General features: G+C 38.9%; 1 protein-coding gene across 3 annotated transcripts in view; it reads right to left on the bottom strand.

The window, feature by feature from the left end:
- The window catches only part of UBAC2 (UBA domain containing 2), a 195448-nt gene that overhangs the window by 157174 nt on the left and 17963 nt on the right, over positions 1 to 20311 (bottom strand). The window contains exon 2 of one of the 3 annotated variants that reach the window (XM_008143973.3): positions 3475 to 3602. The exons of the other annotated variants lie outside the window; for them this stretch is intronic. Within the exon in view, the coding sequence (XP_008142195.1) occupies positions 3475 to 3602 (128 nt within the window). The remainder of the gene's footprint in view (positions 1 to 3474; positions 3603 to 20311) is intronic. 3 annotated transcript variants of the gene reach the window in all.

The following is a 20311-nucleotide window of genomic DNA, read 5'->3' as shown; positions in this document are numbered from 1 at the left end:
AAGGCTAATGTTCGTTTTTATGCTATTTAATAAAACAGGTGTAACTGAAAAGCTATTTAGGGATAAACTCAATAATATCCATTTCTAAGCTTAATTTTAATGCTCAACCTAATTCATACCAACCCATGTACAAGGCAAATTATGGCAACTGTTGCTAAATATTACTAGGTTTAAATTTTTTTAATAAGTTAACTTTTAATTTATGTAAATCAATTTCTCCTTGTGTGAAAAATATATAAGGGAATATACAAAGAAGAAAGAGCAACTCGAAGGCTTGTTTTGAGACTTCTTAAATATTTTCCAGATATTTAAAGATAATCTCAATGACATTTGTAAAACATTCTGATATTATTTCCCTTTCACAATTACCTTATAAGATAGGTACAAAAAATATTAACCTTTTCTTTTGTATTGTTTTTATTTTGGTAAAATATACATAAAATAAAATTTATCATTTTAACTATTTTTAGATGTATAATTCAGTGGCATTAAGAACATTCATAATGTTGTATCTCCATCACCACTATTTCCAGAATTTTTCACAATCCCAAACAGAAACTCTGTATCCATTAAACAATAACTCCCCATTCTCCCCTCCCCTCAGCCCCTGGTAACCATTATTCTACTTTATGTCTCTAAGAATTTGACTATTCTAGGTATCTCATATAAGTGGAATCAGATAATATTTGTCCTTTGTGTCTGGCTTATTTACTTCACTTTGCATTATGTCTTCAAGGTTCATGTTAAAACATGTATTGGAGCTTCATTACTTTTAATAGCTAAATAATATTACACTGTATGTCTACACTACATTTTTAAAATCCATTCATCTGTTAATGGACATTTGAATTGCTTCCACCTTTACGCTATTGTGAGGAATGCTACTATGAACATTAGTAAAATTAACTCTATTTTAAAATAAGGAGAATATGCACAGAGAAAGTGTTTTACTTGTCTAAGGCATATGACCTTGCCAATAGAAATTCTTGCAAATATAAATAATCATAATATGAATGAGAATATAGACTATACCAACTGTCAAAACATTTCACTTCCGTCTCAGTTCCAACCAAGACAGACTTTGTCATCAGTGTACTCCAAAATATGGGGGCACTGGACTGGTTTCGGGATGGCCGTTAGAATTCATTTCACATGCCCATCTAACTGAAATGGGGATGGCTGCCAATAATGCTGTGTTAAGGTCACAGCTAGGTGTAAGGAGAAACAGCACCATCATCAGTTAGCAATGACCATAATGGGCACACATATGGAACACAGGTGACACCTCTAAACTAAATTTCTTTTCTCCCTCAGAAATTCCATGACTGCACCAGAATCACATTGAATCTTTAGGCCAGCATATAAGACCATCACCGTGATCAAATGAGAATGCTTTGTAAGTTATTTAGTGCAGTGGTCGGCAAACTCATTAGTCAACAGAGCCAAATATCAACAGTACAACGATGAAATTTCTTTTGAGAGCCGAAAACCGACTTCTGCACATGGGCCATGAAGTTTCAATCGCACTGTACGTGCGCGCCCACACATGGTATTTTGTGGAAGAGCCACACTCAAGGGACCAAAGAGCCGCATGTGGCTCGTGAGCCACAGTTTGCCGACCACTGATTTAGTGCTTTAAAATATAAGATGATGATGACTGTCACCTCTGCAGAACAAGATGCAGAATCCATGAAAAATAGCTCCAAGTCTTATACTCCTCACATTTTAAACTATATATATATATATATATATATATATATATATATATATATATATATTCTATTCAGGGCAAAGCCCTGAGAGCCACTAGGAAAATCTGGGGGATTAAGGACATTAAGACTTTACAATTATTTAAATCTAACAAATTGGGTTTATAGAACCCCATTTTTTGTTGTTGTTTTTTTAGTTAATGACAAATAAAACTAGAAACTACACTTTTAAATAATTTTGTAATTTGTCCTATGCTTAAGGACACAAAAACCTGTGACCTGGTATAAGAATAAATCATTGGGGATTACTATAAGGTGCCTGCTCCTTATAAAAATTGATCACTGACTTGCACTCAACAAAACACTACTTCTGCATTCAACCTGAAAAACACTAGAGGCAGGATCTCTGCCTTAAGTGTCAAAATGTGGGAGATTCCACACTTGCAAAAGAAAGCCCTTCACCAACTGTCCCTCCTGTCCTCATCCAATGTAACCCTGCACTCGTCTCCAACCATGCCTCCTATACAGCATTCCTAACGGTTTGAAGTACATATTGCTTTGGGAAGTAAAATGTTCTTCTCTCTCTACTGCTAATAAACTGGCATCCCCTCCTTCAGACCAAATGGAAAATTCCTATCTTTACGGCTCTCCAGAGCTATTCCATTCTTTACTGGTCCCTACTTCATTTATCATCCCTGAGGATTTCATGTACACTTATGTCTTATGTATGTGTATGTTTAGATTTCCCAAGGCAGAACTGAAACTTCTTTAACTCTGTAGCTGCTCTTATAAAAGCAAAGTGAGAGCTTCTTAGGAGATTCTAACAGGAGAGTGTGCCTATTCACATTCCTGAACAGAAGAGTGGTTGTCCTCTTTATCTTCAGAGCATAGGTGCCCATAAAGTGGTGAAGTGGAAGGGGATGCTTGCCTACTTAGCCAGATTAACCAAATTAACCCCCCAAATCAGGAAGATGCCAACTTCAGTCCCTTACAGCAGTGGTTCTCAGCCAAATTGAGAACCATTGCATTATAGCAACTGAACTAATGCAGAATCTATACTATATTCTAACAGAAAATAACTGAAAGACCTTCACAGGAACTTGGTGAAACTAACCTGAGTGGTATTAATTACATTATTATGACGTACAGGTGGATTATTGTGGATAATTAAGTATTTAGCAAAGAAAAGGTGGCAGGTTTATACACCACAATTTGCACTAATACTCCAACTCACAGATAAGACCCAGCACCAGTATGTTCCATGAAATCAGCCCATAAATCTTGAAAACCATAGAATTCTGCTCTTCCCAGCAGCAAAAACCCAAGAGAAATTTCCTACTTGGTTTAACCACTACTATAAAAGTAATTTGTAGATTCAACAATCTGTTAGAGCTGAAAGAGCTTAGATTACCCAATCAATATTCAAACTGACGCAGGTTTTTTAAATGTTACGCATACATACTAATCACTAAAAACCAAATTTAACATTGTTTTTAATTCTCTTGAAATTGGAAATTGCATTTTCATGCGTAAAAAGTGTGACTGAAAAGAGGTGGTGTCTAGTACTGCAATTGCTTCATTAGAATCTGCTTTGCTGAAAACCTCAATAAATAAAACTAGAGAACTTGTTAATAGACTATTAGTGATAAATAGTATTTCTTGCAAATTTAGAGGCTTTGAGGGACTAAGAGTAGCAGAAAGAAAAGGCAAATCTACGGAAAAACCTGCCTTCTCCCTTCCCAAAGGCCAATGAAGCAGAGCTCACCTGAAACTCATCCTTGACTGCTTGGAGGTCATACAGGAAGAACCTCTGACAGTGTGGCAGGAGCAGAGTCAGCAAAAGAGACAGGGCACTGGGGACCAGTAAGAGACTCTTAGATAGAGGTGCCTTGTCTGGAGGGAAAAAGAAAACCGCTTTGAGAATTAATGTTCCTAAGATTTAAAAAAACACAGGAATGAAAAAAGCAAGAGAATTTATTTTTTAAAACAAATGAAAATAAACTGCACAAACTCTGGAATTTAGTTCTCATTAACATATATTTCAAAACATCTACCTACAGAGGTAAGTGACCAAAGGGCACTGAAAAACTAGTGGAATTTACTGGCAAGGTTTTCACTGTCAGTTGGCTTTTAGGTGAGACTAAACCAAGTTTTCAGCCAGTAACTTCCATAAAATACCTTTCATAACATGGTCACCAAAGTGCAAAGAAATAGAGAAAAGAGTATGCTTTCTATCAAATTGACCGGTTAGCTTTTGAGCATGCGCAGCGTTCACATACATAAACACATTAAAAATAATTAAAATGTGGTTAAAAGTGCTAACATTACTAACTGCAGTGGCCTACTGAGATTATCCACCATGAGTATGACTGGAGCCCAAGTCGGTTTTCCATTTAGAGCCTTTTCTAAACATTATGCAGCCTTCAAATTACACCATTTCCACTTCCCTTTGTCCATCTCAGGGAAGCATTTTAGCCTGAGGAGCCTCCCCTCTCCCCTCCCCACTCCTCTGCACGCCTGTTTCCAGGGACTATTTGAATATTCAGGATTTTGTACTTGTTTTGCCTTCGGAACTACATTAAAGATTTCTAAAGAAAGGCCACCTGCTTTCTCTTCTCTCTATTGGCAATAAAGCCCAGCACAACCCTTTGCACCTAAGAAAGGTTCAGATCAACAGGATAGACCCCTGGTCGGCAAACTGCGGCTCACGAGCCACATGCGGCTCTTTGGCCCCTTGAGTGTGGTTCTTCCACAAAGTACCACGGCCTGGGCAAGTTTATTTTGAAGAAGTGGCATTAGAAGAAGTTTAAGTTTAAAAAATTTGGCTCTCAAAAGAAATTTCAATCGTTGTCCTGTTGACTTTTGGCTCTGTTGACTAATGAGTTTGACGACCACTGTCCTAGGCCCTGGGGTATAGCAGTAAGTGATAGACAAAATCCCTCCCCTTTTGTGGTGCTTTCAGTCCAGACAAGAGAGAAAGGAAAATACACAAACCAAGGCAACTATGCATTATGTCAGATGGAAATAAATACTCTAGAAAAATTAAGCAGGCCAGGCTGGTGTGGCTCAGTGGTTGAGCATTGACCCATGAACCATGAACCAACTGTGGTTCAATTTCTGGTCAGGGCATATGCCCAAGTTGTGGGCTCGATCCCCAGTAGGGAGTGTGCAGAAGGCCGTCGATAGATGATTCTCTCGCATCATTGATGTTTCTATCTCCTTCTCCCTTCCTCTCTCTGAAAATCAATAAAAACATATTAAAAACAAAAAAGAAAGGAAAATTAAGCAGGGTAAAGAGTGTGGCTATATCATCCATCATAGATTACGGGGTTTCTTTTAAAATACGTGATAGGACTGCCACACACCCATTCCCCATCCCTAACTGAAGTTAGGTATGGCAACATGACTCACTTTGGCCAAGTCAGTGATAGACATTACTTCCAGGCAGATACTTGAAGAGCCAGTGAATGGACTTTCCTTCTGCCAATACTCAAGATGGTGGCCATGCTATCACCCAGATCCTCGAGTTAAAGACAGTGTGAAGTGGACCTCCCAGGTGATTTGCCACAGAGGGATACCATCAGTGAGAAACAAACCTTGTCATTTAGGCCATTGCTATTTTGGAGTTTCTGGCTGCTTCAGCACAACTTAGCTTATCCTGGTTTAGTGGAAAACACAGTGCTAGTAGGGAAAGAGGGGTGCTATTTTACATAGGGTGTTTAAAGGGCCCTTCTAATAAGATGAGATTTGAGCAGAGACCTGTGAAGTAGGCCAAGCAGATATCTGGGGGAACAGTATTCCTGGTAGAGGAAAGAGCATATACAAATGCTTTGAGAGAGGAACATGCTCAACAAAATAAAAAATAAAAAAAACAGTAAGACCACCAAGGCAGCTAAAAGCAGAATAAGCACAAGGCAGACAAGTAGGATATAAGGTCAAATATGTGGGAGACCAAATAGTGTAGAGCTCTGTAGGCCATCAAAAGGACTTTAATCTTTCCTCAGAGAGTGACAGGATCAGTTTGAGGGATTTAAAGCAGGAGTATCACATGATCAAACATATTTTCATAGGACCACTTTGGTTGCTAAATTGACAAGACATCACAGGAAGGGGAGTGTAGAAGAATGGAGACAGGTAAGGAGGCTATCCTGATGATCCCAGCATGATGATGGCCAGGACCAGAGTAGTTTAGGTGGGGATGGTCAAAACTGGGAGATGGTTGGAAGATACAACAGGCAGGATTTGCTGGCTGACTGGGTGTAGAAAATGGGCAAATGGAGAAGTCAAAGATGACTCAAGTTTTTGTTGAGCAACTAGAAGAACTGCTGCCAGCTACTAAGATGGAAAATTCTGTCACCTTTGCCCTTACTATGCCTATAAGATCTGAGCCCATTTTGCAAAATGCTTCCTAACCCCCATGTTTACCTCCATCTGCCAGGACTCCACCCTCTACACCAGTGCTATTCAAAGTAGCCAGTTCACAAGCTGCTACCAGTCCATAGTGAAGTTTGTGTCAGAATGTGAACCAATACACTGCATCCTTCAGGGAGGAAGTCCAGCTATGAAAAAAATATCATCTGAACTGAACATGTGCTCTGCTCCCATATCACATTATTTGTGAATAGTCCTGTGACTCTCTATTCCCTTTGTTCTGGTTTATTTTTTCATAACACTTATCAACAAATGCCTTATTAAATAGTGATTCATCAAATTTATCATTCAAACTGATTGTAAGAGACACCATTCTTTTAGGTGTCACTAAAAAAGAAACAGTGACAAATATAATTCTAAATTGTCATAAATTATAAGGTACACCCCACTTTCAGGAACATTAAAATGTGAAAAAATTTCATTTAGGATCAAGAAATATGTTTGTGTATTGTCCATCTTTCCATCCTCAGTCCCCAATAAATATAAGCTCCCTGGAGGCAGCAACTTAGTCTAATATGTTTACTGTTGCAGCATTCCCCATACCTATTAACAGAATCTGGCCCATAAGGGCAGTCAATAAGTGTTTGTGTAATAAAAAGTGACTGATGTATAAAAGGGACTCAATAAATACTGATGGAAGAAAAGCCCAAGTGTCCAGCAATGGATAACTGAACAAACAAAATGTGATATGTGTATATATATATATAATGGAATATCTATTTACTCTTAAAAAGGAAGGAAATTCTGACACAAGCTACACTATGGATAAACATTTTGGACAATACCCTGGGAGAAATAAACCAGACACAAACAGATAAATACTGTATGACTGCACTTATATAAGGCACCTAAGAAGTCAAATTCATAGAGACAGGAAGTAGAATAATGGTTGCCAGGGGCTGGGGGAGGGAAGAATGAGGAGTTATGGATAAAAATTTCAGTTTTGCAAAATGAAAAGAGTTCTAGAAGTAGATGCACAATTTAATGCCATTAAACTGTACACTTAAAATGGTTAAGACAGGCACTAGCCAATTTGGCTCAGTGGATAGAGCATAGGCCTGCAGACTGAAGGGTCAAAGGTTAGATTCCAGTCAAGAGCATGCCTCGGTTGCAGGCTTGATCCCTAGCCCCAGTCGGGGCACATGCAGGAGGCAACCAATTGATGTTTGTCTCACATTTATATTTCTCTGTGTGTGTGTCTCTCCCCTTCCCTTCCACTCTCTCTAAAAAAAAAAAAAAAAAAAAATCAATGGAAAAAATATCGAGTAAGGATTAACCTAAAAAAAAGGGGGGGGGGAGAAAAAATGCTTAAGATGGTAAAATTTGTTAAGTATCTATATATACATAAAACCCTAATATGCAAATAGACCGAATGATGGAACAACCGAACCAGTCGCTATGACGTGCGCTGACCACCAGGGGGTGTGCGCAGAACATGGTGGACATTGGCCACAGCAGGATGGTGGAGCAGGTGAGTGGGGGCACCAGACCAAGGCGAGGCACTGGTCGTTGTCATCGGGGCAAGCCTCTGTGGTTACTGAAAATTTTTTGCTCCAGCACACCACGGTCCCACCCAGCACTCGCACCCGCTGCCAGCGCTAGAACCGCTGCCCAGGGCCGGCCCCGATCACTCAGCGCCATCAACAGGTGTGAGCGGTGGCTGCTGGCCCCAATTGTCCCTCAGAGCTTCTCCACCTCCCCCTGCACCTGAGGGGCGATCAGGGCTGGCAGCTGCCTCTTGCACCTGCTGCCGGCAACAGCCCCGCTCACATCTGCTGCTGGTGCCAGCCCCAATCACTCTGCGCCATCAGCGGAGCTGCGGGCAGACAGGGGACTGGGGGCCACGGCAGGAGGGTTCAGGCAAGGGCATGGAGGATGGGCTGAGACCCGCCCCTGTGCCCACCGCAGTCTCATGGCCCACAATTCCTTTCAAGGTGCATGAATTCGTGCACTGGGCCCTAGTATTTTATAATAATTTAAAATTACGATTAAAATAAATAAAATCCTTACTGGCCCCATTTACACAACCATTTTAATTCTGTCCAGGACTAAACAAACCCCTAACAATATAGAGCTGATAACTTAAATCAGATAATTCTACTATTAAGTATTCTTCTTAAGATGACCAAAAATCAGATCCCAAAATTTTTTAATTGATAGAACTGAAAAGAGAAACAGATAAATCCACGATATAGTTGGAGACTTCAGTACTCCTCTTTCAGTAATTGATAATACAAGTAGACAGAAAATCAGGTTGTGGACTGAATTGCCTCTCCCACCTCCCGCCTCTCCCCCTCTCTCTCCCGCCAAATTCATACACTGAAGCATTAACCTCCAATGACTATATTTGGAGATAAGGCATTTAAAAGATTATTAAGGTTCAATAGATCCATAAAGGTGGGGGCCCTGATCTACACATACAGAGGAAAGACATGTGAATTCACAGGGAGAAAATGGCTATCTACATCCCAGGGAGAGAAGCAAAAAACAAATTTGCTAACACCTTGATCGTGAACTTCTAGCCTCCAAACCTGTAAGAAAACAAATTTCTGTTGTTTAAACCATCCCATCTCTGATATGTTCAGTAAGAATACAGAACACTTGGAAAACAATCATTTGAAAAAACATTATCAATCAATTTAACCTGGATGATATTTATAGAACACTCTACCCAACAACAGCAAAAAACACATTTTTTAAGTGCTTATTCTCCATGGTAGGCCATATTCTGAGCCATAAAATACACCTCAATTATTTTTTTAAAAAATTAAGGTCATGCAAAATATGTCCCTGACTACAACAAAATTAAACTAGAAACAAAAACAACAACAAAAGATGGATGGAAAACATCCCAAATACCTAAAAATTAAACAATATATTTCTTTTTTTTTTTTTAAGTGACATTTTTTTTTGCCTTACATATAAATTATGCATTCTTTTTTTTTTAACTTTTTTTTTTTAATATATTTTATTGATTTTTTTACAGAGAGGAAGGGAGAGGGATAGAAAGCTAGAAACATCGATGAGAGAGAAACATTGACCAGCTGCCTCCTGCACACCCCCCACAGGGTATGTGCCCACAACCAATGTACATGCCCTTGACCGGAATCGAACCTGGGACCCTCCAGTCCGCAGACCGACGCTCTATCCATTGAGCCAAACTGGTTTCGGCTAAACAATATATTTCTTAACATATCTGGGTCAAGGAGGGAGTCACAAAGGAAATTAGAAAATATGTGAAATAAAATGAAAAATGAAAGTACAATCAACCAAAATTTATGGGCTGCAAATACTAGTAAAGCAGTGCTTAGAGGGAAATTTATAGCATTAAGTGCTTATATTGGAAAAGAAATGGTCTCAAATGATGATGTAGGATACAAGCTTTTAAAAACTAGAAAGAGCAAATTAAACCCTAAGAAAGCAGATGAAAAGAAATAATTAAAATCAAAGCAGAAATCAATGAAATAAAACAAAATATAATAGAGAAAAATCAATGAGACTAAAAGCTTACTCTCTGAGAGGATCAATAATATTAATACACCTGTAGCAGATGATCAGGAGGAAAAAAGAAGACAATTAACAGTATCAGGAATGAAAGAGGGGACAGCACTACAGATCCCACAGACATCATTAGGATAATAAGAGTTTGCACAACATTGTAAAATGTACTTGATGTCATTGGACTGTACACTTAAAAAAGGCTGGAATGGTAAATTTTATGTATGTACTTTTTATCACTAATAAATATTTTAAAGGGATAATTAGAAACAACATTTGCCCATAAAATTTGACAACTTAGATGAAGTAGACAAATTCCTTGAAAAATATAATATACCAAAGCTCACTCAAAAAGAAACAGGTAACTTGAACAGTCCTATAGAAATGAACTCATAGTTAAAATTCTTCCAACAAAGAAAACTCCAGGCCTCATGACTTCACTGGAGAATTCTATCAAGCATTTAAGAGAAAAAGAATACTAATTCTAAACAAACTCTTCCATCATATAGAAAAGGAAAGAACACTTTCCAAATCATTTTTATGAGGTCAACATTACACTGATACCAAAACCATACAAAGACACTGAAAGGAAACGATATACCAACATCTCTTAGGGACACAGATGCAAATTTTTCTTCAACAAAATATTAGCAAACTGAATTGCACTATACATAAATAGGATAATACATCACGACCAAGGGAAGTTTATACCAGGAATACAAAGCAAAAATATCAATGTAATTCCCTATATCAATAGAGTAAAGAAAAATGTACTGTATAACTCTATTCACACCCTGCACAATGATCTGCTTATTCTATGAAGCCAATTTTTGTCAATTCATTAGGCAAAACTTGCCACTTACTGTGCAGTCAATGATAAGCTACTGGCTGTGTAGTCAGTGGTAGGCTACCTCTTCGATCAAATCTTATTAATTATGATCAACATTTACTGAGCATTTTCCAAGTGCAAAATACCATACACAGTACTTGTATGTACTACCATACTCCTGACACTCACACCTCAGGCCTTTACACCTGCTACTCCCTCTACCCCAAATGTTCTCCCCACATCTAGCTTATCCTAATCATTCAGTCCGCTTTTCTAATAGCATCTGAGAGTGGCTTTTACTCATGATTTTATTGCTCTGGAGCACATCACCCTGCTTATTTCAAAGCATTTTTCACTATTTGAAATTATTCTCTGTTTACTTCTTTGTCTCTCTTATCAGAACACAACAGTCTTGCTCACTGTTATATTCCCATCCTCAGAATAGCACCTGGCACATAGTACTGGCACACAGTATTTGGTGAACAAATAAATTATATGAGGTAGACACTACTTTCTACAAATTTAAACACACAAAGAAACTGCAACTCAGCCTAGGTTCCACTGAAATGGAAAGGTAAGACAAAAGGTTGGATACAGGTAGTTTACTTTGGAATGTGATCCCAGGGAGCTGAAGTGAAGAACAGAGAGTGAAACAGGGAGGGAGTGGCAACACACGGTTTCATTAGCAGTTGGACACTGCTCTGAGTGATAGATGTTGCTGACAAGTGCTTGATCCCAGGGGATTTTCTGAGAAGGCTTGTGGATGTATTCGCAGAACTATCACCCAGGGAGGACACAGGAAAGCAATTTTATCCATCATCCCTCAATAATCTAGAGTGGCCAAAGAAAAGAAGCTCCAATGGAGGGAATAGAGATATAAGCATTACCAAACCAAACTGGTTTACACCAAACAAGGCTGGAGAAACAGATGGAATGAATGAAAGGTGAGGCCGAGCACACCAAAATGCTGTCTGAAGTAATGGTGAGGAAATGGCAGAACCAAGTTCAAACCCTGAAAATCGGACCACAAATAAAACTGCTTCTCATGCTGCATTGCCACAGAACTCCATGGTCCAAAGTGATTTTCACCTGCGTGGTAGGGTTTCAAGTGAAAAACATTTTTAGTCACAAATAGCAACCACAGAAATCAAAGTGGTACCCTGTATAACAAAAATAAATGCAATTGTGAATGGGGATATAAAAGAGCTGAAGTCTTGGGAGGGTGCAATACAGAGTGGGTATTTATTAAATGCTAAACTGATCAAAAAAATTTTTAAATAGATATAAATCCTCTGTCCCCAAAACAACATCTGCATCTAGGAATTTAGCCTAAATTATCATGGATGTGTATAAATTTTTTGCTACAAAAATGGTCATCACAGCCTTGTTTATGACCAGGAAAAGACTAGAAACAACATGAATGTCCAATAAGAAAATGGGTAAATTATGTTTGATCCATTAAAATAATAATAAATTTTAAGAAGTAGGTTGTAGAAATAATATTTCATGCCTTGGAAAAATGTTCCTACATAATAAGTGCAAAATATTTCTAATATGTAATTAGGTATTCTAGTAAATCAGCAATACCTTTTTCATTTCATGACACATAAACTAATTATTAAAATCCTCCAACACACCAAAAAAAAAAAAAAGTATAATTTTGATTCATTCACACCAGATGGCTATTGTTGTGTTGGCTTTGTCATTTTTTATTTGACACCTAAGGGAAAAGAGATCAGTGCCCCTGACTAAATAGTCAGGTATTGCATGTTTTAAAAATTCTTGCAGCACACTGGTTGAAAATCGCAGTAGTAAATAAGTAAAATGTTATATACTACTTCTTTAAAAAGTAGTATATAAATTCCTGGGATTTTTTTAAGCACTTATAAAAATATTAACTGATAATCTCTGAATAATCTGTTCATGGGAGATTTTAGTTTTTTATAAAAATATTTTTTAAGGATTAGAAAAAGTAACTTTTGGTGGACTAGTTACTAATTCAGTAATGTCACTAAATCCTTATGCACTGAAATAAGGCCAGTCACAAGCAATTTTATGACCTCGCTGTGAGTAGAACCAGGAAGTGGTTCATACATGAAGAACCCAAGCAGTGATCAAATGAAAAGTTAAAAACAATTGTCACTTGTCTGCAACAGGTCCTGCTACATTAGAAAATAGGGATGTTACAAATTTTGATAACAGACAATATATTAATCCAAAAGTAAAAATATAAAACATCTATGGCAAAGATAACATAAAACACCAAAATTTAAGACATTTCCTTTTGGGTCATCTCCCTTTTGTTATGGCCAAAGTACACAGCCATCTCTGTGGCAATGAAGAGCAATCAGGCTTTGGTGACTGTGTATTATCCTAAAATAATTATTACAGTATTTGTTGATTATGCCAGGCACTGTGCTAAAAAAAGCACTTTCTGTGTAATACCATCTCAGTGAATACTTACAGTAACCCTGTGGCAGCAAGGAGTTATCTGCATGCTCTAGGTAAAAAATAGATTACGAAAGGTTAACTAATTTGCCTAAGGTCACAGCTAGTTATTAGGAGGGCTGAGATTTGAATCCAGTTCTGCCTCACCCTAAAGAAAAGTTTTTCTAATACATAACAGGGAAACATGATGTCTTATATCATGGTCCATTCTAAAGAGATTTTCACCATTATTTTTTAGTATTTCACATGTATCTTTTTGGTTTCTCAAAAAAGTTAAACATAGAATTACCACATGACCCAGCAAATCCATTCCTAGTTATATACCAGAGAACTGAAAAACAGATGTTCAAACAAAAACCTGAATATTCATAGCAGCATCATAATAGCCAAATAGTGGAAACAACCCAAATCAATAGATGAATGAATAAACAAAATGTAGTATATCCTTACAATAGAACATTATTCAGCCATAAAAGAAATGAAGTACTAATATATGTTACAATATGGATGAACCTTGAAAACATTATGTGAAGTGAAAGAAAGCAGATATAAAACGATACATATTGCATGATTCTATTTACATGAAATATCCAGATTAGTAGTTGTCAGGGGCAGGAAGGAGGAGGAAGATATGGCCAGTGACAGCTTAGTTAGTACTAGGTTTCTTTTGGGGGGATAAAAATGGTCTGGAATTACAGTGGTTGGTGATGATTGCACAACAATGTAAATGCACCGGAAGTTAATAGTTGTATATTTTAAAATGGATAAAATGGTAAATTTTATGTCACATGAATTTCACCTGAATAAAAATATGCATCTTTTATGCAATGAAGACACTCACCACAGGTCTTGCAGAGATTAGCCACATTGGCTGTTACAGAAGCGTTGCAGCTGAAGACAGAAGCAGGGGGTGGGGATGGGACAAAGAAAAAGGCAGCAAACCCAGCAACAGTGCCTGTTCCCGCAAGTCAGCCATGTAAACATACCCTCGTCAAAAACCCCAGTGTGGTTCACACCACTGAGAGGAGTCACCATATCCTACCATGTGGGTTTTTCTATTTCTGACTACTTAACTATTTGGTAAACTTCTCAGGGTTCCCATAAAAATGGGATGATTTGGTGTCTCGTGAAATAACTTCCCTAAAGTCTTTTATCAGAAAGAGGCTAATCCAAAAATAAGTGTGGAAGTTCACAAAAGTGCAGTGACTGATATGCAAGGGATACCTTCTGTTCCCACCATGATTTATTCTTCAGGACAGTACTAGCTTCCTAGAAAAAAAGTTAATGAAACTTATCCTCAGTGACCAAGTCGGGAGGAGGGAGTGCCTTCTGGTGATCATCTCAACAAAGACGCCCATAAAACTGCCCAGGAATCAAAAGGTCCCAAGTGTGTTGTTGTTACTTATCCTCATTTCCCTACGATGTTTCGAAGTAAAATGCTCTAAGCCATCCATGAATCCGCTCTTGTTCCTAATACACCAGGAAGACTTCAATGCCACTGGGCACCTGCCACACTGATGGCTCCTCACACAAGTCATCAAACAACTGAGCAGAGTGCTTGCCTCGTGAGGGCAGCCAATAAACACTTGTTACTAGACCAATCCTTGTAAAATGTATCAGGAAAATGAACAAAAGAAAAGACTAAGAAATTTCCAGGAAAAAAAAAATGGCATGAAGGAAGGGGGCTTGCTTTGTAGATACAAAAATTTAGGGGGGGGGGGCGGAGGATGAGCAATTGAAAACTGTAAAAGGAAGTTCTAAAACAGAGCCTAACATAAAGGCTTGTGTGCCAGCGAAAGCGTGTCACCTCTGCAAATTATCAACAATGCATTGGGCACCTATACGTTTATTTTGGTCCTACCGTTATGCTGGACTCCAGTTTATCCTCCTTAGAAAGATTTTATACAAACATTAAGTCTTTCATTTAGCATGAAAAACAGTAATTGTTAAAAAGTGCTAATTAGACAAGGGATACAATTATAATGAAATAATAATTTTAAAAGCCAAAAGAAGAAAATTATCAATGTTGCACGTAAATACAGGATAAATTATTCAACAGTAGAAACAATTTTAAAAAGATGAATCAGGAAGCTTGTTGATAGTACCAGACCCATGTGATAAACTGTAAGAGGAAAAAAAAAGTAATTTTAAAAGGGTAAAATGAGTGATTATTGGCAACAAAATCTGTTGTAAATTCAAGGGCCTCAATGGGCTAGGCAGGTATCAGTGAAACAGGGAAAGTAGATGGCAAAAGAGCATGATCAATAGATTTTTTTGTTACCTAACAATTCAGCCCTGGTGTTGCCAGACAGTCACCTCAAGAGATAAGATAAATCTGGATTTCTGTTTGAAATACTCCAAGTTTAAAAAATGTTGGAAGGTAACTCTCTTTCCACCCCTCTACACTCACCATCAACACATAGATCAAACAAAACTCATCTGTGTGGCCTGTCAGTTTTCAAAGTCTGGCCTAGAGAATCATCACTGAGATATTTATTAGAACAATGTTAATTTAAGACAGGGCTAAGAGTCGTAAGGCCAAGTTGGTAACAGCTTCATGAGAAGCCAGGGATGGTCCTATATGTTCAATGACCCAGTGAATCTTGAATCAACCCAAGTAGGTTGACAAGTAAGGATACTATAGCTACAAAAACATCCACTAGAACATCTGAGAAAATAGACAGGGCAAAGAGTTATCGGCTCAGCAGATATTTAATGTAGAAGTCCTAGTCTAATTTTAAAGCCTTGATGAACTAAGGAACCTCTTCCACTCCTGTTTGATAGAAAAACATAAGAAAAACAGTTTAAAATCCTTTTAAGTTTGGATGTGCACATGGCCTTTTAGCACCTAATCTGTTTGTGAGTAGAGATACTACTAAACATCTCTAACCACTGGTGCTGAGATTGCCTAATTGATGGGGAGAAAAAGCCTCACTTAAACTCTAAACACTAAAATTAATTCAGAAAGGGTTAAATAATCAAATAAAAGCAATGAAACAAAAAAGATAGCTAGATAAAATTATAGTTCAAGACAGCAATCTTGTACCCCTGTCCACTTCTCCCTTCCAGTCATACTGAAATAAAAGAACCCTCAAAACACCAGAGAAATGTCTCCTTCCAAATGAGTCCAGGAAACTAATCAATAAATACCAAGATCTAGGGAGGGACATGAGCAATCAGAATAATCTAAATTATTCATTAGATTCATTAGAAATAATTATTCATCTAAATTATTTCTTAAACTTCAATCATTCCCATTATAGCACCACAATTTTTGCTATATCCCAGTATCACCTATCCTATTCTTTAATATTTTTCTTTAAATCACCTATGATTTAAATTAACATATTATAAAGGAAACTTTATATCACTATAGTAAGTGGAAATTGTCACTTTGTCATCAGTAGGTGGTAACTATAAAAATAAACACACCTTATTATATTCTAACTAGAGGCCCGGTGCACGAGATTCATGCACTGGGGGGAGGGGGGGTCCCTCAGCCCAGCCTGCACCCCAAGCTGGCAGTCAGACATCCTTAGCGCTCCCACCACTGCCGCTGCGCTCGCCAGCTGTAAGCCTGGCTTCTGGCTGAGCAGCGCTCTCCGTGTGGGAGCGCACTGACCACCAGGGGCAGCTCCTGCATTGAGCATCTGCCCCCTGGTGGTCAGTGCATGTCATAGCAACCGGTCGTTCTGCCGTTGGGTCAATTTGCATATTAGCCTTTTATTATATAGGATATTGTTGTTGACAGAAAAATCTGGGCCTGCCTCCTATTCTGTTACAACAGGAAACTAGCTGCTTTTAAGGAGGTATTTCAGACTAGCGCCAAATTGAGACTTTCTCTAATACAATCAGGATGAAAAAGAACAGAAAAGGGAGTCATTACCTTATGTTTATTTCAATGGCACTTAATGTTGGGCCCACATCCTGTTCAAACCATTCCCAATAGTATGAGCTACCCCCGTACTTGTGACAGCTGGGCCAGTCAGCCCTTCCACAAACCCCCACCCACACCCCCTGACACAATCTCATATTCTTTCTCACACAGATCCATTCGTTCAACCATCCCAACTGAAAAAAAGACTCGGTCCCCAAAATAAAATCCAAGAAATGCTCTCCAAAGAAAGGGGACAATCTACTTATAGAGAACATGAAGAGGGTTGGAGGACTGAGAAAAAAATAAAGAGCTTGGGGCAACTTTAAACTTCTAAAGGAGATGACAACCTTGATAACATGGAATGAGGGGTGAGGGATGGGGGAGAGGATAGGTAGAAGGGTGCCCCAGCCAGCTGTCCCGTGCACTGAAAGGTCACCAGTTTGATTCCCAGTCAGGGCACATACCCAGGTTGTGGGTTTGATCCCCGGTCAGAGTGTGTGCAGGAGGCAACAGATGGACGTTTCTCTCTCACATTTATATATATCTCTCTCTCCCATCCTTTCTCCCTAACAAAAGTCAATTAAAACCATATTTTAAAAAGAAGAAGAAGGGCAGCTTTACTCAGGAGTGAAATTCACAAGAAGAGCCAAGCCCATCTCACTTTGCCACCGCAGGGGATTTTCACTGTCCTTGGCCCACCACCTTTCCCCCACCTCTGCACCCTCTCTGGAAACAAGCCTATTCACATGCTCTGCAAACTTGAGAAGAACCTACAGTCAGCCCTGCCTTTTAAGGTATGAGCCTTTTGAGGACAACGACCTACCCACAAATCAAGAGGAAACCCACACCAGCTATTTGCTAATCCAGTCTTTCACTATGTACAAGAATGGCCAAGCAAGCATCAGAAAGTTCACCACCAGTGTCCTCTACACAAAAAAGTTTACTCCAGAGGGATGCCAGGGAACAAAACAAAGACGAATCCAAGAAGAAAATAATGCAAAATTCAAGAAAGAGCAGTAGTTGCGTGTGAAAAAATAGTGAAGGAATGTCACAAGAAATTGGGAGACTCCCTAACAGCACAGGTTTTCTGACCTAGGGCTCTATTTTCTTCTAGGCCTCTAATCACACACCTTGGTTCTACCGTAATTACACCAACATAATAATGTATATATAGCTATTGTTTTGATTTTCTATATAAAATCAACCTATGGACAAAGTATGGAAGGCTTAATTATCATTACAGAACAGATTGTAAACACACACTGCATATATGCAAATTCCTCATCTAATCTACAAACAGAACCTATAGTTGACAAATCAATAGAGGCACAAATATATCATTTAAAGTTATAATAGTCTTTTTTCTTCCCTGGCTGCTTGAAGACTGGCCAACATCACGAACAACACAGTAACTATCTGGACCAGGAAGTTCATAACCAACAGGCTACTTCAGTGGAAACAAATGGTCACTGACTTCTTCACCCTGGGAAGGCAACAGCACCTAAGACAGAAATTTGGCAAAACTAGCCGAAATGTGTAGGACCCCACCAGATGACATCTCTGTATTTGGATTCAGAACACATGGTGGTGGTGGCAAGACAACTGGCTTTGGCATGATCTGATTCCTTGGATTATGCCAGGGGTGGGAACCTTTATTTCTGCCAAGGGCCATTTGGATATAAATAATATCACTCATGGCCATACAAAATCAACTTAAAAACTAGCCTGCTATATGTGGTCAAACATTTAATGAACTCACCCCTGATGCCTTGCAGGGCCAGACGAAATGATTTTGCAGGCCTTATATGGCCTGTGAGCGGGACGTTCCCCACTCTTGGTTTAAGGCATCCACAGGAGGTCCTAGCACAGTATGCTTTGTGGATAAGGGTAGCTACTATACATCTTTCCACTGTCATGCTACATTCAAAGGACTAAAGTGACATAAGCACTGAAAAATTACAACAATGGCAACACAACTTATAAAGTCTTGAGAAAAATGTCTGGAAAAGATTACCATAATTTAAACGAAGGCTAAATTACAATTCTCATGTATAATCATAATTTAAATGAAGGTTAAAACTTAAGCAATGTACAGCATGGTGACTATAGGTAATAATACTGTATTCTATACTTGAAATTTGCTGAGAGTAGATCTTAAATGTATTTACCACACACAAATAACTATATTAGGTGATGGATATGTTAATTCGTTTGACAGCAGTAATCATTTCACAAGTCTGCTGTAAATATATACAATTTTTAAAAAATATATTTTATTGATTTTTTACAGAGAGGAAGGGAGAGGGACAGAGAGTCAGAAACATCGATGAGAGAGAAATACCGATCAGCCGCCTCCTGCACGCCCCAACTGGGGATGTGCCGGCAACCAAGGTACATGCCCTTGACCGGAATCAAACCCGGGACCCTTGAGTCCGCAGACTGACGCTCTATCCACTGAGCCAAACCGGTTAGGGCAATATATACAATTTCTTATTTGACAATAATACCTTAATGGAGGGGGGGAATACAATAAACTGTACAATACAAATTTTTGTTTAAAAATAAATATAAAACAATTTTTAATTAAAAAATATACTTGCCCGACTGGCGTGGCTCAGTGGTTGAGCATGGACCTATGAACCAGGAGTTCACAGTTCGATTCCTAGTCAGGGCACATGCCCAGGTTATGGGCTTGCTCTCCACTGGGGAGCATGCAGGAGGCAGCCAATCCATGATTCTCTCTCATCAATGATGTTTCTATCTATTTCTCACTCTCCCTTCCTCTCTGAAATAAAAATATTTTTGTAAGTAAATAAATAAACTTAAGGAGACCTTCACAGTACCAGTGTTACACCAAAGCACAATTGAAAAAATGCTAGAGTAAATTATCTACAAGATATTCTATTTCAGGTTGCATCCTATCTAATAAAAGAGTGATATGCAAATTGACCATACCTCTGCTACACCCACAATCCACGCCCACCAGCCAATCAGGAGCAAGTATGCAAATTAACCCAACCAAGATGGCTGCAGCCACGGAGCGAACAGGAGGCTTGGGTTTCCCTGGCAATGGAGGAAGCCAAGCTTCCTGTACACCCTGGCTGGCTCTGGACTCCACTCAAGGCTACAAAGTTTCAAATATAGAAGATAAATAAATCCCAACAAAAATGGCTGCAGCCACGGAGCGAGCAGGAGGCTTGGGCTTCCCCGTCTATGGAGGAAGCCAAGTTCCTGGACTGTCCTGGACTCCGCTCAAGGCTACAAACTTTCAATTATAGAAGATAAATAAATCCCAGATACCAGGGCCTCTGCTTGGGTTGCTGGGGGACATGGCCGGCCTGCAAACCACCACAGGCCCCTCGCCCAGGCAGCCCCATGCCCCAAGGGAACCCCCACCCTGATCCAGGACACCCTTCAGGGCAAACCAGCTGTCCCCCACCCATGCACCAGGCCTCTATCCTATCTAATAAAAGAGTAATATGCAAATTGACCATCACTCCAACACACAAGATGGCTGCC

The sequence above is a fragment of the Eptesicus fuscus genome, chromosome 8 (genome assembly GCF_027574615.1).
Source record: "Eptesicus fuscus isolate TK198812 chromosome 8, DD_ASM_mEF_20220401, whole genome shotgun sequence".
NCBI classification, from domain to species: Eukaryota; Metazoa; Chordata; class Mammalia; order Chiroptera; family Vespertilionidae; genus Eptesicus; species Eptesicus fuscus.
This window is presented reverse-complemented; position numbering and strand designations above follow the sequence as displayed.